The sequence below is a fragment of the Hypanus sabinus genome, chromosome 17, assembly GCF_030144855.1.
Source record: "Hypanus sabinus isolate sHypSab1 chromosome 17, sHypSab1.hap1, whole genome shotgun sequence".
NCBI classification, from domain to species: Eukaryota; Metazoa; Chordata; class Chondrichthyes; order Myliobatiformes; family Dasyatidae; genus Hypanus; species Hypanus sabinus.
The window spans coordinates 15,911,175-15,934,975 of NC_082722.1; the positions used below are offsets into that span (position 1 = coordinate 15,911,175).

The 23,801-nt window shown below is 40.8% G+C and overlaps 1 protein-coding gene across 2 annotated transcripts in view; it reads left to right on the top strand.

Moving 5' to 3' along the window:
- Window positions 1-23,801, top strand: part of glg1a (golgi glycoprotein 1a) — a 180,395-nt gene that overhangs the window by 54,816 nt on the left and 101,778 nt on the right. For both annotated transcript variants that reach the window (XM_059992598.1, XM_059992599.1), the window contains exon 4: window positions 3,324-3,539. In XM_059992598.1, the coding sequence (XP_059848581.1) occupies window positions 3,324-3,539 (216 nt within the window). The remainder of the gene's footprint in view (window positions 1-3,323; window positions 3,540-23,801) is intronic.

Sequence of the window (23,801 nt, forward strand, 5' to 3'; positions counted from 1 at the left end):
TATTTATGGTAAGGCTGCACGAAGCAATTGAGTGACCTCAATGGGGTGAGCGGTTTCCCTTTCACTATGGCTGTGTTGGTCATAGCTACTGATAGTGTCGTGGGTGGTTTGTATGCAAGTCCAATATGACAGCTTCAGGACTTGTTTCAGGTTCAAGTTTAATTGCCATTTGACCATACATGAATATCTATGAATACAGCCAAACAATACTGCATTACTTTGGGGCCAAGGTACAAAACACAGTAGCAACAAACATATGCAGCACAAGTTACATATAGCACATTTAAGATGGCAAGTTCTCAGTAAAATACAGTCACACAAACAAAACATAGTCCAAGACCTGAGTTTATGAATGTTGCAGCAATCTGCAGTCAAACACAATACAGCCTATCTTCTGCTGAGCAAACTCCAGCTTGGATGCCACGCCACACCACCCCTAGCACTCCAGTGGAGCACACCGACTTCAACGCCTCTCTCTTGGGCAGCTGTAAACAGGTGACACCACAACTTGTGGCGTTAGTCCTCTCTAGACCAAGACCATGTAGTTCTCCTGCTGTTCGCCAATGTATTAGTGAATCATGCTTCAGCACTCCACATTAATGGTATCTAACAGGGTTTTGCAATCACACGAAAAGTGACTAAGATGATGACTTGCTGTTAGAATGCACACTTGCTTTGTGCACTGACTGCTCTGATGCAGGCAGCAGTATGATCCTCACCAAGTCCAGCTCCTGCAGTACTTTAAGTTCGTCATGGCTGTCAGGATCTTGTGATTATTTAAAAAAAAGTTCATAAAAGGCAATAACATCTTTGGTTGGCCCTGTAGAAACTGCTGTTACTGAGTGCACCACCATTTTATGGCAGTCGGACTGATTAGTAGTGGTTTCATGACTTTAAGATTTTCTCACCGAGTTCATTTAATGCCCTTACTAGTTTCTGCTTCCAAATGTGTTAGCTGATTCAATGACGATTCAATGATAATCAATAGAACTTTTCATTAATTATGCTCTTAACAAGTACAAAGTACTTCCAGTAGCTTGAAATTTGTATTGGAACCTTTCTCAAGGTACTGCTTTGGATTGTATGTTTCAGTGCTATAACCTCTGGTTGTTTAATGGCTGTTGTTCCACTGGAGTGTGACAGTCCCTTTCTTACAGAACAGCCAATTTAGAACATAATCCTGGAGCTTCGTAAGCTAGAAAAGTTGACTTCAATTGATTACTCTGCATACAACTACAATACTAGTGCCTGGTGGTGTGTATTTTTGTTCCTTAAATGTGTTTAAATGTAAGTAGGCTTGAAGCTAATTAAAGTATTATTAGAGGTGTATATACAGATTTCCTTTTCTGAAGAGCATGAAAATATCAGGTGGGTTTTTATGATACTCCCAATACTTGCATGGTTGTTACTATTGATGCCACATTTTTTTTACATTGAGATTTGCACCGCAATTCTCTGATGGCTAGGCCAATCCTCTGGATTACCAGTCTAGTAATTTAACTATTACACCACTCTGGTAAAATGAATATTAGCCGTGTCACAATTTTAAACACAGGTTCTTGAATCCAGATGGACCTAATCTTTTTTTTAGTAGTTTTTTTTATACATTTTACAAATTAAAAAACCCCAAATCAAAATGAGGAACATTAATACAGTGCAAAATTAAGCATACAATGAAAATATGATACAAAGAAAGAGAATTTTAAAAAAAAAGCACCTAAATTGAAGACAAATAAACTTAGTATCCTCCCCAAGCCCCACAACACAAAAAAAAACTCCAGACCAACCACAACACAATATAGAGAATATAAATCAGGACAATCAAACTCCCAGACTGTGAATACACTTAGCAACAGAGGATAATAATGCCTACTACCAGAAAAAAAAGGGAGCTGAAAGCAAGGGACCGAAAAGAAAAAATCCCTAGTCAAGAGGAAGGTTATGAAAGTACTCGATAAAAGGTCCCCAGACCTTATGGAACTTCAGATCCGAATTAAGAACTGAATAATGAATTTTTTCGAGGTCTAAGCAGGCCATAATGTCGTTAAGCCATTGAGCATGAGTGGGCGGGGCAACATCTCTCCATCTAAGGAGGATCAAGCGTCTAGCCAGGAGAGAGGCAAAGGATAATATTCGGCATTTGGTCGGACTCAGATGTAAATCTGTCTCGCCCCAGAAACCGAACAAAGCAATTAAGGGATTTGGTTCTAGGTGCTGATTCAGAATATATGATAACATAGTGAATACATCTTTCCAAAATTTCTCCAAGCTAGGACAGAACCAGTACATATGAATGAGAGAGGCCTCGCCCCTCTTGCATTTATCACAAAGCGGACTAATGTTAGGGTAGAATCGAAATAGTTTAGATTTAGATATATGAACAATCTTAAACTGTAAAAGGCAATGGCGAGCACAAAGAGAGGTTGAGTTAACCAATTTGAGAATCGAGTCCCAACTCTCATCAGATAAGGAGGTATTTAAAGGACCTAATCTTTGAAATGGACTGCAAGAGTAAGTCCAGATTTTCAGAAGATTCTCTTTCAGCTGGATCCTTCCTTTCTAGTTCTAGCGAATTTGTCTCTGCAATCCTGGTTGTTGCTTGCATTGAATAAATCAGAATCAGGTTTATTATCACTGATATATGTTGTGAAATTTGTTTTGCAGCAGCAGAATGTTGCAATATGTGAAATTACTGTAATTTACAATAAGAAACATAAAATAATACAAAAAGAGAGCAAAATCATAAGTAGTCATTGGTTCATGAGCTGTTCAGATAGCAATCAGATATGTCAGTGATAATAAACTATATAAGAGGTGTCCTAATTTAGTTGAATGTCTTAGATCCCTAATGTGAAACGGATATCTTTGATATATCATCCTTGGCTTGGCTTTTCATTGAGATTCAATGTAATCTCAAAAACATTTTGTGAATTTAATTCTATTTTCCTATATGTACCACGTAAAAATCCTTTCTAAACAAACTAATCCAATGTCTCTTAAGAGAGCAGCATAGTTAGTCTCAGATCCTGTATGTGGAGTGAATCAGCTGGCTATGTCACTGTGTTTGGCATAATTTTGAGAGAAATTACCTTGAGAGAAAGCATGGTAGAGATGATAACTTTGGATTATCTGGATTAAAAAACTCTTGATTTTTTTTTGGCTTTTGCTCTGGAGGCAGCATAAGCAAGAGGTCTGGTTCTGTATTTAGGAATCTTCAATAGATATTCAGTAATATAGTTGCATTTAATTGGACCTGTCTGAGAAAGCTGCATTGCTTTTGCTGAAAAATGTTTGTGGTTATGTTTTTAATTTTTTTTTAATAGGTGAAGGAGTGTGCTGAGCAAGAACCAGGAAAGGGCTATGTAATTTCCTGCTTGATTGATCATCGTGCAAACATAACTGAATACCAGTGTCGTCAGTTCATAACCAAAATGACAGCGATCATCTTCAGTGATTACCAACTCATTTGCGGCTTTATGGACAGTTGCAAGAATGACATCAACCAATTCAAATGTGGAAGCATTCGGCCTGGTGAAAAGGTATTGCCTCTTGCTGTGATTAGGTGAACTGACCAAGAGAAGATTGCATATATAGATTACCACATGCAACATGAGGTTGTAACAAACTTTGTAAGGCTATCCAATGTAAACAGTTACAGCAGAGATGAACTGCTTGTGAAATACGTAAGTTTGTTTAAATACAAGAAAATAAGAGTGGGGTAGATTATCAGGCCCCTTAAGTCTCCTTTGCAAATCCGTATGAATATGGCAGATCTCTGCTGGCCTCAACTTTTCTTCTGTGCTAATTCCAAAACTCAATTCCCCAACCTTTTTAAATGTTTATTTTTTCCACTTCGTTTAAGTACTGACCTTGCTTCTATTAGCCTTGGGGGCAGAGAACTCCAAAAATTCACTATACCATCCGAGAGAACAAATTTCTACACACTTCAGTTTTAAATCACTGGCTCCTTTTTTGCTAAGACCCTTTTTTTGAGACTCCTAGCAAAAATCTCACAATTTATGTCTAGATGAAGGGTCTCAACTGAAAACATGGACTGTCCACTTTTTTCCATAGATGTGGCTTGACCTGCAGAGTTCCTCTTGTAATTTGTGTTGCTCCAAATTCTGGCTTCACTGTAAACATCTATCCTGTCAAGCTTCCTTTGATCTTGTCTATTTGCATAATGCCATCCCTCATTTTTCTAAACTGCACGCAGTACAGGCCTAAACTATTTAGCCTCTCTTGATCGGACAATAGTCTTATCCCAGAAATTGGTCTGGTAATTTTTCTTTGGGTTGCTTCCAATGCTACAATACCTTTTTTTAGGTAAGGGAACCAAAACCATGCACAGTATTCCAGGTGTGACCTGCACAATCCTCTGTGCAATTGTAACAAAACATCTCTGTTCTTAAACCTGAACTCTTTTGCATAAAGACCAATGTACCATTTGCTTTTTATAGCTATTGTTGGACCTGCCTGCTAACTTTGTGATTCATTTGCACACTCTCTTCATTTAAATGTCTGCCTTTTTGATTCCTGTTTGTTAAATATATAAGCTAATACATCTCCACATTGCATTCCATTAACTAAGTTTTCGCCCAATTACACAAACCGTTGTGTTGCAGAATCACAAATTTTATAATTTCAGTTATATTTTTGCATCATTGAAGTTGCTGTGACCTAGAATGAAATATTTGTAGGTTAATGCTAGATACCAAAGCTTGAGTAGTTTTAACCTGTAGCCTACCTTGTGTCCACCACTACTTATTTTTGAAGGCACATATGCACACTATTTTCTCTTTTAGATTGGACTTCTAGCTTTTGTATATTTGGGTAATCTTTTGCTCATTCCTGGACCTTGTTATTGAAGTCAAGTAAAAACTTGAAATGGATTAGTAAGCATCCTTTATCCCCATTATGGCTGCTACAACTTGTCAAAATCAGTCAGGTTTAAAATTTTTTTTTATGTAAATGACTTGTTTGTTGACACTAAAGTACAGCTGCTAAATCCGTTGATAACACAAAAATTGGTGGGGAAAGTAAGTTGTGAACCAAGGATAAGATGACGAAAGGACAGAGGTAGGTTCAATAAGTAGAGAAACATTTGGGAAATAAGTATTATTGGCAGGAAAAATGCACATTTTCCCAACAGGGATAAATTAAGCACATTAAATGGTGAAGGATTGCAGACTTTAATATGCAGAAAGCTTTGAATGCCTTCATGCATTCTTTTAAAGAAGACAAGAATTTAGATAAGTGAACATAACTTTATTGTTGGAGCCATGAGACCTCAGATGCTTGAAATTTGGAGCAACATGCAAAAGAGCAGGAGGAACTCAGCATGTCAGGCACCATCTATGGATAGCATTGGTCAGTAGTTGATGTTGTGGGTTGAAACCCTTAATCAGGACAGGATCAGTTCTTTCTTTCCAGTCCATTTGAAGGGTCTTGATACAAAATGTTGACTGTCCAGTTCCCTCCATAGGTCTAACCTGTTGAGTTCCTCCACTTCCTTTGTTGCTCTAGAATTTTATTGTTTATTAGTAGAGGAATTGAATAAATAAGTTGAGAGATTTTTCTTTAGTTAGGACTTTTGAGAGACTACTTCTGGAGTAATTTGTATGGTATTGATCTTGTTAATGTCAAAACAGCCTTCAGGGAAGAAGTGCCCTGCTCCAAATGTTCTGTAGCAAAACAGTCAATATTTCTTTACACTCCAGAGGCAATACTTATTTTTGTTTCAAATGAGTCTTTGTCATCAGTTTTCAGCTTTGTTTCTATTCTTGGGTGCCATAGTAGTGTAGCGGTTAGCAGGACACTATTACAGCTCAGGATGTTCTAGAGTTCGGAGTTCAAGTCCGGTGCCGTTCTGTAGGGAGCCTCTGTAGGTCCTGCCCATGGGATACATGGGCTTTCACCAGGTGCTCGAGTTTGTTCTCACAGTCCAAAGGTGTATCAGGTAGGTTATTTGGTTATTGCAAATTGTCCTGTGATTAGGTTAGGTTTAATTGAGTTTGTCAGGAGTTACTGGGGCAGTGTGGCATGAAGGGCCGAAGGGCCTACACGTATCACAAAGCAAAGAAACTTTCTATTAGTAAAGTATAAGTGAGCATAAATCTTTTAGCATTTTTATAAGATGTAATCTTTTGGTGTTCGATGATGAAGCTGAGGGTTCTTGCAGAATGAGTAAGAATTTATATGTATTGTGACCTGAGATGCACATGGAGAAGGAAAGAGGAGGATATGCTTCAGAAGTATGTTTTCAGTCCCAAAGACCATATAACAATTACAGCACAGAAACAGGCCATCTCGGCCCTTCTAGTCTGTGCCAAACACTTACTCTCACCTAGTCCCAACGACCTGCACTCAGCCCATAACCCTCCATTCATTTCCTGTCCATATACCTGTCCAATTTTATTTTAAATGACAATATCGAACCTTCCTCTACCCCTTCTACTGGAAGCTTGTTCCACACAGCTACCACTCTGAGTAAAGAAGTTCCCCCTCATGTTGCCCCTAAACTTTTGCCGCCTAACTCTCAACTCATGTCCTCTTGTTTGAATCTCCCCTACACTCAATGGAAAAAAGCCTATCCACGTCAACTCTATCTATCCCCCTCATAATTTTAAATACCTCTATCAAGTCCCCCCTCAACCTTCTACGCTCCAAAGAATAAAGACCTAATGTGTTCAACCTTTCTCTGTAACTTGGGTGCTGAAACCCAGGTAACATTCTGGTAAATTTCCTCTGTACACTCTCTATTTTGTTGACATCTTTCCTATAGTTCGGTGACCAGAACTGTACACAATACTCCAAATTTGGTCTCACCAATGCCTTGTACAATTTTAACATTACATCCCAACTCCTATACTCAGTGCTCTGATTTATAAAGGCCAGCATACCAAAAGGTTTCTTCACCACCCTATCCACATGAGATTCCACCTTCAGGGAACTGTGCACCATTATTCCTAGATTGCTCTGTTCTTCTGCATTCCTCAATGCCTTACCATTTAGCATGTATGTCCTATTTTGATTATTCCTACCAAAATGTAGCACCTCACACTTATCAGCATTAAACTCCATGTGCCATTTTCAGCCCACTCTTCCAACTGGCCTAAATCTCTCTGCAAGCTTTGAAAACCTACTTAATTATCCACAATGCCACCTACCTTAGTATCATTTGCATACTTAACTAATCCAATTTACCACCCCATCATCCAGATCATTAATGTGCACGACAAACAACATTGGACCCAGTACAGATCCGTGAGGCAGGCACACCACTAGTCACCAGCCTCCAACCTGACAGACAGTTATCCACCACTACTCTCTGGCATCTCCCATCCAGCCACTGTTGAATCCATTTTACTACTTCAATATTAATACCTAACGATTGAACCTTCCTAACTAACCTTCCGTGTGGAACCTTGTCAAAGGCCTTACTGAAGTCCACATAGACAACATCCACTGCATTACCCTCATCAACTTTCCTAGTAACCTCTTCAAAAAAATTAATAAGATTTGTCAAACATGACCTTCCACGCACAAATCCATGTTGACTGTTCCTAATCAGACCCTGTCTATCCAGATAATTATATATACCATCTTTAAGAATACTTTCCATTAATTTACCCACCACTGACATCAAACTTACAGGCTAATTGCTAGGTTTACTTTTAGAACCTTTTTTAAACAATGGAACAACATGAGCAATATGCCAATCCTCTGGCACCATACCCGTTTCTAATGACACTTGAAATATTTCTGTCAGAGCCCCTGCAATTTCTACACTAACTTCCCTCAAGGTCCTAGGGAATATCCTATCAGGACCTGCAGATTTATCCACTTTTATATTTCTTAAAAGTGTCAGTACATTCTCCTCTTTAGTCATCATAGTTTCCATAACTTCCTTACTTGTTTCCTTAACTTATACAATTCAATATCCTTCTCCTTAGTGAATACTGAAGAAAATAAATTGTTCAAAATCTCCCCCATCTCTTTCGGCTCCACACATAGCTGTCCACTCTGATTCCCTAAGGGACCAATTTTATCCCTCACTATCCTTTTGCTATTAATATAACTGTAGAAACTCTTTGGATTTATTTTCACCTTACTTGCCAAAGCAACCTCATATCTTTTAGCTTTTCTAATTTCTTTCTTAAGATTCTTTTTACATTGTTCATATTCCTCGAGCACCTCATTTACTCCAAGCTGCCTGTGTTTATTGTAGATCTCTCTTTTTCCAAACCAAGTTTCCAATATCCCTTGGAGACCATGGTTCTCTCAAACTTTTAACCTTTCCTTTCAACCTGACAGGAACATAAAGATTCTGTACCCTCAAAACTTCACCTTTAAATTATCTCCATTTTTCTATTACATCCTTCCCATAAAACAAATTGTCCCAATCCACTCCTCCTAAATCCTTTCGCATCTCATCAAAGTTAGCCTTTCTCCAATCAAAAATCTCAACCCTGGGTCCAGTCCTATCTTTCTCCATAATTATATTGAAATTAATGGCATTGTGATCACTGGACCTGAAGTGCTCCCCAGCGCATACCTCCGTCACCTGACCTATCTCATTCCCTAACAGGAGATGCAACACTGCCCCTTCTCTAGTTGGTACCTCTATGTATTGCTGCAAAAAACTATCCTGCACACATTTTACAAACTCCAAACCATCCAGCCCTTTTACAGAATGGGCTTCCCAGTCTATGTGTGGAAAATTAAAATTTCCCACAATCACAACCTTGTGCTTACTACAAATATCTGCTATCTCCTTACAAATTTGCTCCTCCAATTCTTGCTCCCCATTAGGTGGTCTATAATACACCCCTATAAGTGTTACTACACCTTTACCATTCCTCAGTTCCATCCAAATAGCCTCCCTAGATGAGCCCTCTAATCTATCCTGCCAGAGCACCGCTGTAATATTTTCTCTGTCAAGCAACACAATACCTCCCCCTCTTGTTCCTCCCATTCTATCACACCTGAAGCAACGAAATCCAAGAATATTTAGTTGCCAATCACACCCCTCCTGCAACCATGTTTCACTAATAGCTTCAACATCATATTTCCAGGTATCAGTCCATGTTCTAAGCTCATCCACCTTTCTTACAATGCTCCTAGAATTAAAATAAATGCATTTAAGAAATTCTCCACCTTTTGCTCTCTGTTTATCACTAACGGTGCAAACAACTTTGCTATCTTCTTTTTCTTCCTTCTCCCATACATCTGTTCCTACACTCTGGTTCCCCTCCCCCACTGTATCTAGTTTAAATCCACTGGAGTCTCTAGCAGACCTACCTGCAAGGATATTTTTCCCCCTCCAGTTCAGGTGTAAGCTGTCCCGCCGGAACAGGTCCCGCCTTCCCTGGAAAACTGCCCAATTATCTATAAATCTGAAGTCCTCCCTCTTGCACCATGTCTTCAGCCACATGTTGATCTGCGCTACCTTACTATTTGTAAACCTGCCTGCACGTAGCACTGGTAGCAATCCTGAGATTGCCATCCTGGAGGTCCTGTCCTTTAACTTGGCACCTAACTCCCTAAACTCACCTTTCAGGACCTCCTCACACTTCCTACCCACGTCATTGGTCCCCACATGGACCACGACATTCAACTACTCACCCTCCCTCTTGAGAATACTGAGACCTCGATCCGAGATTTTGTGGACCCTGGCACTAGGGAGGCAGCAGACCAGCTGAGATTCTTGATCTCTTCCACAGAACCTCTTCTCTGTCCCCCTAACTATCAAATCCCATATCACTACTGCTCTCCTCTTTTCCCTCCTTCCCTTCTGATTTGAGGGTCCAGTCTCGGTGCCAGAGACGCAACCACTGCAACTTGTCCCTGGTAGGTCGTCCCCATCAACAGTATCCAAAATGATATACTTATTGTTGGTGGGGATGGTCACAGGGGTGCTCTGCTCATTCTGTCTATTCCCCTTCCCTCTCCTGACAGTCACCTGACTCCTGACTCCTAGGGGTGACTATCTCCCTGTAACTCCTGTCCATTTCTGCCTCTGCCTCCCGAATGATCTGAAGTTCATCCAGCTCCAGTTCCCTAACACTGTTTGTCAGGAGCTGCAGCTGGATGCATCTTTCACAGGTGTAGTCATCAGGGACAATTGTGCTTGCCCTGACTTCCCACATACTGCAAGCGGAGCACTCAACTGTCGTAACTGCTGCCTCCATTACCTACTCCTACTCAGAATGCAGGGTATACTTCTAGCCAGCCAAGCTAATTTGCAGAAAGCTTGTTTTACTTTAATTTGCCTTCACAGTTGCGAGCCAACGTCTTTTACACTTCTTCATCAGCATTGATGCCCTGTTGTATATTCTCACATTCAAAAAAAGTCATTCCCTATTGCCTTGGGAGGCATAATTGCATCATCACTCCACGGATGTCAGAGCTTACTTCTGGCCTTAAATCTAGTTAAGAGCAACTTTGCCACCTTGTGCAAATTACTTCTTTTCTTCACAATCCATTCTTTATGGTTATTCACTCTAATTGGAATATCAGAAGAAAGTAACCTACAATATTTGAATCTCCTTCACCAGGACATTGTCTCCTTTGATACTGATCTCCTTCAAGTTTCCTTTAAAGTTCATAAAATGGTGAAAGAAGTCCGCCAAAATCTGAGTTGATTTCCATACTACTCCAGTTACTTGTGTAGCTTATGGTAAATCTTAAACTTGGTGTAGAATAGTACAGTATTGGACAGGCCATTTGGTCTATGATGATATTCTGATCTTGATGCCACTTTATACTGAATGTTTCCTTCCTGTGTATTGATGATATCCCTCCAATCTCTTCAACTCTGTGTGTACACCTAAAAGTCTCTATCTCCTAAACTGCCTACTTCTTGTAGCTCATTCCAAGCACCTACCATACTCTGGGGGGAGGGGGAAATCACCCCTCACTTTGCCATTTAATTCATAAACATACCCATCCCACACTAACCTTAATAGCATGTCCTCTGGTGTTTCACATTTCTACCTCAGAGAAGATTCTGATGTCTATGTCTCATTCAATTTTTAAAAACCTGAGGTCTCTCCTTAACCTTCAATGCTCTAAGGAGAACAGTCCAAGTTTGTTTGATCTTATAGCTGATACTCTAATCCAGGCAACATCCTGGTAAACCTCTTCTGCACCCTCACAGACTATACATCCTCCTTGTAATGGAGCGACCAGAACTGCATCAATACTCCAAGTGCAGTCTGACTTAAGTTTTACATAGGTGCAGCATGAGTTCCTTACACTTATAGTCAACATTCCTACAATGAAGGCAAGCATGGCATACATTTTCTTTGCTACCTTATCCACTAGTGTAGCCAGTGTAAACTCCCAACATGCAACACTTACCTGGATTAAAGTCCATAGGTTTTCTGTGTTTAAACTACCATGGGGTGCCTTTCTAAAGTCTATGTAGACAAAGTCCACTGCCTTACCCTTATTCAAGCACCTTTGTCATCTTCTCAAAAAAAAGCTCAAAGCAAGTTACTAAGGCTTGTCCTGTGCCGCATAAAGCCATGTGGCATGTCCTAATCTTGTTCTTGCAGCGGTGTGCTACACGCAGCGCTAAAATTACGACACGGAGTCGGTAACTGCAGTCGAAGGAAAAAACTTTATTCGAAATCTTCAGCCTCACTTTTAAGCCTCCCTCAACTTGCCCCCCATGGCGCAGAGGCTCCAAAGCTCTGTGCTCGCAAACCCCCGTAGGCTATCTAATTGTGAGTCGGTTCGGATGTGCCAGGAAATGGGTCGCCACATAACTCCCCTCCAGAACCGGCGATACACCCCCCAATGTCCACAGTCTGGGCCAGAACCTGCTTGGGAGGTCGGCCTCTGTGCCGAGGTGCCGGAAACTCGGCCGGTTGCGCCAGGTCCACATGGGCCGGTTTGAGGCGGTCCACCGTGAAAACCTCCTCTTTCCCCCCAACGTCCAGCACGAACGTGGACCCATTGTTCCGGAGCACCATAAACTGCCCCTCGTATGGCCGCTGCAGCGGTGGCCGATGCCCGCCCCTTCGTACAAACACAAACTTACAGTTCTGTAGGTCTTTGGGTACGCAGGTCGGGTGCCGCCTGTGCTGTGAAGTGGGTATGGGGGCCAGGTTACCGAGCTTCTCGCGTAGTTTGCCCAGGACTGCTGTGGGATCTTCCTCTTGCCCCCTTGGGGCTGGTAGGAACTCCCCGGGGATGACCAGGGGCGCGCCGTATACCAACTCGGCCGACGAGGCGTGCAGGTCATCCTTGGGCGCTGTGCGGATGCCGAGTAGGACCCAGGGAAGCTCGTCCGCCCAGTTGGCTCCTCGCAGGCGGGCCATGAGGGCCGACTTCAGGTGACGGTGGAAACGCTCCACTAGCCTGTTTGACTGTGGATGGTAGGCAGTGGTGTGGTGCAGCTGAGTCCCCAAAAGGCTGACCATAGCTGACCACAGGCTGGAGGTGAACTGGGCGCCTCTGTCGGAGGTAATGTGGGCCGGTACACCAAAGCAAGATATCCAGGTGGCGATCAGGGCTCGGGCGCAAGATTCGGAGGTGGTGTCGGTGAGCGGGACCGCCTCTGGCCATCTTGTGAACCGGTCCACAATAGTCAGGAGGTAACGCGCTCCGCGCGACACTGGCAGGGGGCCCACAATATCCACATGATTGTGGTCGAAACGCCGGTGGGCGGGATGGAACTGCTGCGGTGGGGCTTTGGTGTGCTGCTGCACCTTGGCCTTCTGGCAGTGCATGCACGTTTTGGCCCATTCACTGACCTGTTTGCAGAGTCCGTGCCAAATGAACCTGCTGGAAACCATCCGGACAGTTGTCCGGATGGAGGGATGCGCCAAGTTATGAATGGAGTCAAAAACGCGGCGCCGCCAGGCTGTCGGGACGACGGGACAGGGCTGGCCGGTGGCGACGTCACAGAGTAGGGTCCTCTCACCCGGGCCCACGGGGAGGTCCTGGAGCTGCAAACCGGAGACTGCGGTTCTGTAACTCGGAATCTCCTCATCCGCCTGCTGCGCCTCTGCCAGTGCCTCAAAGTCTACCCCTTGGGAAAGGGCATGAACGGTAGGGCGAGAGAGCGCATCCGCCACGACATTGTCCTTACCCGAGACGTGCCGGACATCCGTCGTGTATTCAGAGATGTAGGACAGGTGGCGTTGCTGGCGGGACGACCAGGGGTCGTAAACGCTTTCGTAAACGCAAAGGTAAGCGGTTTGTGGTCCGTGAACGCGGTGAAGGGCCGACCTTCTAGGAAGTACCTGAAATGCCGGATTGCCAGGTAGAGCGCCAACAGTTCCCGGTCGAAAGCACTGTATTTGAGCTCGGGTGGTCGCAGGTGTTTGCTGAAAAACGCCAGGGGTTGCCAGCGACCTGCGATGAGTTGCTCCAGCACCCCACTGACTGCCGTGTTTGATGCGTCCACTGTGAGGGCGGTAGGGGCGTCCATTCTGGGATGTACTAGCATTGCGGCGTTCGCCAAAGCTTCCTTCGTTTGAACGAAAGCGGCGGCGGACTCCTCGTCCCAGGTAATGTCCTTGCTCGGACCCGACATCAGGGCGAACAGGGGGCGCATGATCTGGGCAGCTGAAGGGAGGAAGCGGCGGTAGAAATTGACCATACCTACGAATTCCTGAAGGCCTTTGATCGTGGTGGGTTGGGGAAAGAGGCAGACCGCATCTACCTTAGCGGGCAGAGGGGTTGCCCCGTCTTTAGTAATCCTGTGGCCCAGGAAGTCAATGGTATCGAGTCCGAACTGGCATTTGGCGGGGTTGATTGTAAGACCGTACTCACTCAGTCGGGCGCAGAGTTGACGGAGGTGGGACAGATGCTCCTGACGACTGCTGCTGGCTATGAGGATGTCATCCAAATAGATGAACGCGAAGTCCAGGTCCCGTCCCACTGCGTCCATTAACCGCTGGAACGTCTGTGCGGCATTCTTCAGGCCGAACGGCATGCGGAGGAACTCGAAAAGGCCAAACGGGGTGATGAGAGCCGTTTTGGGGACGTCGTCAGGATGCATTGGGATTTGATGGTACCCTCGGACGAGGTCTACCTTGGAGAAGATCCGTGCACCGTGCAGGTTTGCTGCAAAGTCCTGAATGTGTGGCACAGGGTAGTGGTCCGGTGTGGTAGCCTCCCTCAACCTGCCCCCCATGGCGCAGAGGCTCCAAAGCTCTGTGCTCGCCGCACGGTCTCCAGCCCCCCGTCGCTTTGGGCACCATGTGCAGGGGGGAGGCCCATGGGCTGTCGGACCGCCGGATGATCCCCAATTCCTCCATCCTCTGGAACTCCTCCTTCGCCAGTCGGAGCTTGTCCGGGGGAAGCCGCCGAGCGCGGGCGTGGAGGGGTGGTCCCTGGGTCGGGATGTGGTGCTGTATGCCGTGCCTGGGCATGGCCGCTGTGAACTGCGGTGCCAGAACCGATGGGAAATCCGCCAGGACCCTGGTGAAGTCGTTGTCGGACAGCGTGATGGAGCCGAGGTGAGGGGCTGGCAACTGGGCTGCACCCAGGGAGAATGTCTGAAAGGTCTCAGCGTGGACCAGTCTCTTCCTGGGCAGGTCGACCAGTAGGCTGTGAGCCCACAAAAAATCCGCACCCAGAAGCGGTTGGGCTACGGCGGCCAGTGTGAAGTCCCACGTGAACTGGCTGGAGCCGAACTGTAGCTGCACCTGACGGGTGCCATAGGTCCGTACTGTGCTGCCATTCACGGCCCTCGGGGGGGACCCGGTGCCCTGCTGCGGGTGTCGTAACTCGTCAGGGGTAAAACGCTGATCTCAGCCCCAGTATCGACCAAAAACCGGCGTCCCGACCTTCTATCCCACACATACAGGAGGCTATCCCGATGGCCAGCCGCCATAGCCATCAGCGGCGGCTGGCCCTGGCGTTTCCCGGGAACTTGCAGGGCGGGCGACAACGGTGGGCTTCTGCGCCCCACCGCTGGTGGTAGAAGCACCAGTGTTCATTGGGCCGGGGGTTGGCGGGATCTGCGGCCGGGCTTAGACTGGTTTGCTGCTGGGAGCGTGGCTGGGAGATGTGTGCGATGGACGCCCCGCTCACCTTTTTGGCGTTCCACAGCAAGTCCGCCCGGGCTGCCACCTTCCGGGGGGCACTGAAATCCGCGTCGGACAGCAGCAGGCGTATGTCCTCGGGCAGCTGCTCCAGGAATGCCTGCTCAAACATGAGGGAGGGCTTGTGTCCTCTGGCCAGAGATAACATCTCATTCATTAAAGCCGATTGAGGTCTGTCTCCCAAGCCATCCAGGTGCAGTAAACGGGCAGCCAGCTCGCGCCGTGAGAGTCCGAAAGTCCTGAGGAGCAGGGCTTTGAATTCTGTGTACTTGCCGTCTGCCGGGGGCGACTGTACGAACTCCGCGACCTGGGCCGCTGTGTCCTGGTCGAGGGAGCTCACCACGTAGTAGTTGCGGGTGTCTTCTGAGGTGATCTGGCGAACGTGGAATTGGGCTTCGGCTTGCTGGAACCATAGGTTCGGGCGCTGCGTCCAGAAACCCGGCAGTTTCAACAAAACCGCATGAACAGAGGCGGCGTCGGTCATTTCTGGTCCAAAAATCGTTTGGACTGTCGGGGTCACCAATTGTAGCGGTGTGCTACACGCAGCGCTAAAATTACGACACGGAGTCGGTAACTGCAGTCGAAGGAAAAAACTTTATTCGAAATCGTCAGCCTCACTTTTAAGCCTCCCTCAACCTGCCCCCCATGGCGCAGAGGCTCCAAAGCTCTGTGCTCGCAAACCCCCGTAGGCTATCTAATTGTGAGTCGGTTCGGATGTGCCAGGAAATGGGTCTATCTAAATCTCTGTTTTAGGTAACTGTTGCAAAGCCATTTTTTTTTTAGGTATGTAGAGGGATTTTTATCATTTATAATTGCCATCTGGATATCTGGAAGATAATTCTGTTGAATCAAATTTTAGTTGTCATATATACTTATTCCCTACAATTCAGGTATCATTGTGGTCTGAGGCTAAGCTACTTTTGATCTATTGCCTTAACTCTAATATTTTGTTTATTGAGAGGTAGGAATATTCAACAGCTTAAAATTTTATTCTTTTACCAGTTTCTGTCTTCCAACATAAACAGCATTGTCACATTAAGTTCAAATTCTGATGTGACGTCATCCAGATAAAGGCCCTTCAGCCTACAGCTTCCATTCTAATCTTTTGCCCATCTTCACTCTTCCCATTTACCTACATTAGATTGGTATTTTTCAGAAGTTATCAATTCGCTTGTCAGTTGAAGCTATCACATTCTTATCCCTCAGCATATCAGTAATCTGCAAATTTAATTGTCTTTTTGGCTGCATGATGATATTGCCTTGAAATTGTGCCTGATTTGGGTATTAACTACTTGTTGATACTTAACCATAAATAGCACCCACATTGGTAAGCATTTGTACTTGCTTAGGAAAACTTTTCCAAAGGATTACTTGGAATTGTCTCATATCCATATACCAAGGACTTAGTTTCTTTGAAGCAGATTTCTTTTGGTGTGCACTAATACTGCCATATTTTACTGCAGATGCTGCAGTCTGGAGCAATCATACAATCTGCTGAAGAAGTTTGACAGGTCAAACAGCATTGTATGGGTTTTGACCTGAAGTGTTGAGTTTCTTTCCTCCCCTGATGCTGCTTGACCTGCAGAGTTCCTCCAGCAAAATTGTCTGTTCCATCATATATGTCTTTTCTTTTTCAATCTTTTTATTGAATTTCATATATAAAAAAAACATAATATAATAATAAATAGGTTATAAATGCATAAGACTTGAAATTGAATTAATAGTAGGATAACAATATCCTATTAAAATATCAACAGAAAAACATAGTACATTATCAATCAAGTCTATAATAATTACATGAAAAAAATAAAAATAATCATCAAAAGAAAAAGAAAAAATTATAAAAATACAGGCAAAAAATATTAAAAAAAATACTAAATTAAACTAACATGGGCAATAATAACAGTTTATTTGTATATGATAGTGCCAAAAACTCCGGAACTCCATACCTGAACAAGAATAAGTAAAGAGAAGGTCTGGAAGAGGCCAAATTAATTCATATGAAAATGTCGAATGAACGGTCCCCAAGTTTCTTCAAATTTAATTGATCAGTCAAAAATAGTGCTTCTAATTTTTTCCGAGCTCAAAAAAGAAATAGTTTGAGAAAACCACTGGAACGTGGTAGGAGGATTTACTTCTTTCCAATTTTGTAATATAGACCTTCTGGCCATTAATGTTACAAAAGCAATCATTCATCTAATTGAAGGGGAAAACTGATTATCATCCTCATTTGGTATACCAAAAATTGCAGTAATAAAATGAGGTTGTAAATCGATATTCCAAATTGAGGAAATGGTAGCAAATATGTCCTTCCAATAGTTATGTAAAGTGGGACATGACCAAAACATGTGGGTCAATGAAGCCACATCTAAATGACATCTGTCACATTGAGGGTTAATATGAGAATAGAATCGAGCAAGCTTATCTTTAGACATATGAGCTCTATGTACAATTTTAAATTGTATTAAAGCATGTTTAGCACATATAGAAGAAGAATTAACCGTTTGTAAATTTTTTTCCCATTTTTCTATTGATATATTATATTGAAGTTCTTTTTCCCATTCTTGTTTAATTCTACCTGATATTTCTGGTTGTATCTTCATAATCATATTATAAATAAAAGCCACTAATCCCTTCTGATAGGGATTTAAGGTAAAAATCATACCTAAAAAGTCCATTGAAGTTGAATTGGGGAAGGATGGTAGAATTTTATGTAAAAAATTTCTAATTTGTAAATATCTAAAAAAGTTAGATTTAGGTAACTCAAATTTGTTGGAAAGTTGGTTGAAAGACATCAAACTACCTTCAAAGAAGAGATCACGAAAGCATTTTATACCTTTCCTTTTCCATATGCTAAAGGCTTGATCTGTCAAAGAAGGTTTGAAAAAAAAAATTAAGTAAAATAGGGCTATCAAGAACAAAGTTTTTCAGAGTAAAAAAATTTACGAAATTGAAACCAAATTCGTAATGTATGTTTGACAACAGGGTTGGATATCTGTTTATTGAATTTAACTAAATCGGCAGAAAGAGAAGAATCCAGAACGGAGAATATATCCCTGTGCCTCATTGCATTCTAAATTTACCCACTGTGGGCACAATGGTGAATCCAAATCTGATTTCCAATAAATTAAGTTACAAATATTATTCGCCCAATAGTAAAATCTAAAGTTAGGTAGAGCTAAACCACCATCTTTTTTAGATTTTTGTAATTGCCTTTTACTTAACCTAGGATTTTTATTTTGCCACACAAATGAAGAAATTTTTGAATCAATGTTAACAAAAAAAAGATTTAGGAATAAAAATTGGTAAAGCTTGAAATAAATATAAAAATTTCAGTAGAATCATCATTTTAATAGCATTAATCCGACCAACTAATGATAAGGATAAGGGAGACCATCTTGTAGTAAGTTGTTGAATTTGATAAAGCATAGGTAGAAAATTCAATGTAAATAAATCTTTATATTTCTTAGTAATTTTTATACCTAAATAGATAAAGTTATCATCAACAACTTTAAATGGTGTCCTTTCATTCAATAAAGTTTGCGCGTTTAAAGGGAATAAATCACTCTTATCCAAGTTTAGTTTGTAACCAGAAAAACTACCAAATTGAGCCAACAAGGATAAAATAGCGTGAATAGACCTGTCAGGATCAGAAATATATAACAACAAGTTATCAGCATAAAGTGATAACTTGTATAATTTCTCATTACGGGTAATACCAAAAATATTAGGAGATTCACGAATAGCAATGGCTAAAGGTTCTAATGCAATATTAAACAATAAAGGACTTAAGGGACAACCTTGTCTCGTACCACGAGATAATTGAAAAAAAGATCTGTAATTATTTGTAAGAACAGAAGCAACAGGTTTATGATATATTAGTTTGATCCATGATATAAAATTAGGACTAAAATTAAAATATCTCTAAGTGTTAAATAAGTATACCCATTCAACTCTATCAAAGGCTTTTTCAGCATCTAGTGAAATAACACATTCTGGAATTGTGGGTGATGAAGTATAAATTATATTAATCAATTTTCTAACAATAAAAAAGGAATACCGATTCCTAATAAAACCAGTTTGGTCTTCTGAAATAATCTGTGATAATACCTTTTCTAACCTAATAGCTAAAATTTTTGTAAGAATCTTAGAATCTACATTTAATAGTGATATAGGGCGATAAGATGCGCATAAAGTGGGATCCTTATCGTTTTTAAGAATTAGAGAAATAGTAGCTTCGTAAAAAGACTGAGGTAATCTCTTCTTAACAAATGCATCATTAAAAATTTCACATAGCCAAGGGGAAAGCAAAGAAGAAAAAGTTTTAAAAAATTCTATAGTATAACCATCAGGACCAGGAGCTTTCCCTGAGTTCATTGATGAGATGGCCTCTCCTATTTCGGCCAGAGAGATAGGAGCATCAAACAAGCTACGATCTTCATCTGTCAGTTTGGGAATATTCAAATTGTTAAAAAAGTTATCCATCATGGACAGATCGCCGTCAAATTCTGATTGATATAAAGATTTATAAAAATCTTGAAAAGTTTTATTGATTTCTTTATGATCAGTAGTCAGATTGCCGTCTTGTTTATGAATTTTAATAATTTGTCGCTTAGTCGAAATAGCTTTTAATTGGTTAGCTAATAATTTACCAGTTCGATCACTATGGATATAAAATTGGGCCCTGGTCCTAATTAATTGATTCTCAATTGAAGAAGATAATAATAAGCTATGCTCCATTTGAAGCTCAACTCTTTTCTTATAAAGTTCTTTGGTAGGAGTCACGGAATAAGTCTTATCAATTTCTTTAATTTTATCCACTAATAAAGCAATATCTAAATATCTTTGTTTTCTTTTACCGATGGAATATGAGATAATTTGTCCACGGATAAAAGCCTTAAAAGAATCCCAAAGTATTCCTCTGTCAATCTCTTCTGTATAGTTTGTTGAGAAAAACAAGTCAATTTGCTGTTTTATGTAGGTGATGAATTCTGGATCTTGAAGCAAAGTAGCGTTAAGTCTCCAAGATCTAGTATTATTAGAAAAGTCCAAAATCTTGATAGATAACTTCAAAGGTGCATGATCTGAAATAGCAATAGAATCATATTTACAATCAATAACATCTGTTAATAAACGATGATCAATAAGAAAATAATCAATTCTAGAATAACTGTGATATACATGTGAAAAAAACGAAAATTCTTTATCTTTAGGGTTCAAAAACCGCCATATTTCAGTAATTCCCGAATCAACCATAAAAGAATTAATAAGTGAGGCTGATCTATTCGGAAGAATTCGAATAGGTTTAGATCTATCCATTGAAGGATTCAAACAACAATTGAAATCTCCACCCATTATCAACATATATTCATTTAGATTAGGAAGAGAAGTAAATAAACATTTAAAAAATTCAGGGCAGTCAAAGTTTGGAGCATAAATATTAACTAGAACCACTTTTCGATTAAAAAGTGAACCAGTTATCAACAAAAATCTGCCCTGTGGATCAGAAATAATTTCATGATGTGTAAACGAAATTGAAGGGTCTATAAAAATAGACACACCCCTAATTTTGGCGGTAGAATTCGAGTGGAATTGTTGACCTTTCCAGAACCTAAAAAAAGGCGTTGATTATCCTCCCTCCTAATATGGGTCTCCTGTGCAAAAATAATATTAGCATTTAGTCTATGGAATACTTTAAATATTTTTTTACGTTTAATCGGATGATTTAAACCATTAGTATTCCAAGAGATAAAGTTAACAGACTTATCCATCATGCCAATATTAATTGTGTATATCATAAAAGGTTAAAAAGACACATAACCCATAAATCAGGAAGAAGGAAAAATGATTCAGGAGCAACCGGAGAACATGACACCTCAACAATATTAATAATTTAAAGTTGGCCCATAAACTAAAAGCAAAAAAATAAAAAGCAAAAGCGTGAAAGAAGATCCCTACCCCCTCCCCCAACCCCACGGAAAAAAGCCAAGCGGCAGGCGCACAAACTAACACTAATATTAGCCCCATTTTCAAGATGGCGACTTCATGAAAAGAAAGAAAAGAGAAACTATATAACACCCAGATATAAATACAGGGTTGTAAACAAAAAGAATATATATCAATCAAAATGTAAAAATAATATAAAAAAGCAAAAAAATCATTAATAAAAAAAAGGATAACCATTGAAGTTTAAAATAGTGTAATATGCTTTTAAAAAAAATTCCATATTCAAATATAAGGAAATGACGTTTCAAAAACAAAGATTTATGGGAAGAAAAAACGACATTTTGAAAGGACCATATTACAAAATATAGATGTAAATTCACCAATCTTTTTTTAAAAAGTTATCAAAATAGAATTAAAAAAGGGTTCAATAACCACTACTATATATATATATATATAAAAGGTTCAAAAATTCAAAACATTCGTCCCATTCTCAAATACAGGCAAATAAACGCTTACAGAAAGCAAAGTCTTATGGGAAGAAGAAACAACATCTTAAAAAATAAATCATTATTACAAAGTCTTAACATGTATATCTAATTCAGAGGGGGGAAAAAAAATTAAGAAAAAAGACATTATAGTAAAGTTAAAAAAGCATCTGTAAATCATGATAATAATAAAAAAAAACAGGTCTACAGACCAAAATAAAAAGCTATACCGCAGCTTCATAAGTTAAAGTCTAAAACGGAATGGCGTCTTCTCTCCAAAAGTTCTTCCACATAACACATAGTTCAAGTTGGACTAGAAGAGCGATATTCTTCAACGAATTTCTTCGCTTCTTCCGGAGTATTAAAGAAACGCTGACTGTTGTCGCTCAATGTAATTCTGAGATTCGCTGGATATCTTAAAGCTTGTTTAAGTCCAATCGAATGAACCTCCGCCATCACTGGTTTAAAAGCAATTCTCGCCCTCATTACCTCGAATGAATAGTCCTCCACAATACGAAACTTGTTGTTTTTGTGAGAAATCATACCTTTCTGACGAGCTAATCGAATTAAAAACTCTTTCTCCCGAGGATAATGGAGACGGACAATCACAGCTCGTGGCTTGTCTTTCGCAGCCGAAAATCTCGAAACTCTGTGGGCACGATCAATAGTAGGTTTAACCCGCAAAGCGTCCTCGCCAAAAATTTCCCACAATAAATTAGAGAAATATTCAGTTAAGTCACCAGACTCGAGATTTTCGGGAAATCCAATAATACGCAAATTCTGTCTGCGAGACCGGTTTTCAAGATTGGTGATTTTAAACTTATACTGCTCCACTATTTTAGCGGTCGATCGTACCTTCTCCTCCAAAGTTTCGATTGTACGTATTTTTTCACAAATTATCTTGTCAACAGCTGCAAACTTTTCTTCATGGCGTTCAATAACTGCTGCCTGCGATTGAAGCTTGATATCAAATGATTTAACGACTTCTTCAAGCTCCGATATTTTCGCTGTAAGTTTGTTTTCCAGACTTGCAAGTTTAGTATCCAGAAGATTGGAGATTGCATCGAGAGTTATAGGGTCTTTAGACAATTTCTTAGGTACAGACATTTTAAGTTTGAAAAAATTAAATCCAGTGTTATTTTTAAAAAGAAAAATAAATCATAAATATCAACCTATATGATTAAGTACGAAAAGATTTGATTAAAGGGTGATTATAGCTTAAAAAATGAAGAGCGCCTAAAAGGCAGATGTCTACATCGCCATCTTGAAACTCCACCCCCCCATCATATATGTCTGACTTGGTTCCATTGCAGTTCCATTCCATTGCATCTATTTTAGCATGCCACAGTATAGCTGAGGTACTTTTCTTTGCTGTTGTTTCACTATCATGGAAATCAATAGCGTAGAAGTATTTCCAAGCCAAAGAAATTGTAGTGACATATAGCTTCTGTGTACAATATTGGACTTCCTCTTTTGACAGATTTCTTTTCGCAGCATCAGCTTCTGTTTTTGCATCAGTTGAGAATCTTATTTTTGTCTAATTTGTATAATAAAACTTGAGCACAGAATAATGCCTCCTATTTTCCCTTGCTCTTTTATAAAGTGATGCTGTTCCTGGTGGGCATTTGAAGTCTTTTGGGAGACATTTGTAAAAAGTTAACAAGGAAGTTAATAATACTGTTACTATGCAGCAGTACGTTTATTTTCAAAATTGTACGTTTATTTAAAATTCTGGGGTTTTCATATTTCTAATGTGCCTAACCTTAGGACAAGGGATATTTTTCTAAATCCAGGTGGGTGCATGCCAGACATGTCATTAGTCTCGGGTTGGTTTATCTGTCCTGTAGTCTGCTGGAAGGCTTCTGGTAGTTTGGGTAGAGGCAAAAAAATGGCATCTCAAATCACTTGGGCTGAATAACTTGCTCTGTACCATAAACTGCATGCAATTTTGTGATATAGTGTGCAATTGATATCTAACCTTGTGTTCCAGAATATGTTGGTCTTTGAATGATACTGTAATTATTTTGCCAAAAGAAGTTTTTTAAGAGGTTGGCACCCAAAGCATGCTTTCCTCATCCCTCATCCTCATTGTAACTGAATCCACGCAAGAGCATTGTGAGAGGTGGTTTGGTATTTTGAATGCCTCAAATTAAAGATAGTGTGATTATGTTGTCTGGTATGCACTTCCCCTTACATTTGTTTCCAAAATATTTGCATTTATAAATATGAATGTATCCGTGTATGCATGTGTTGATTATTTTTCTTTTTTAAAAAAACATTCCATTGATTGAATGGAATATTTTTG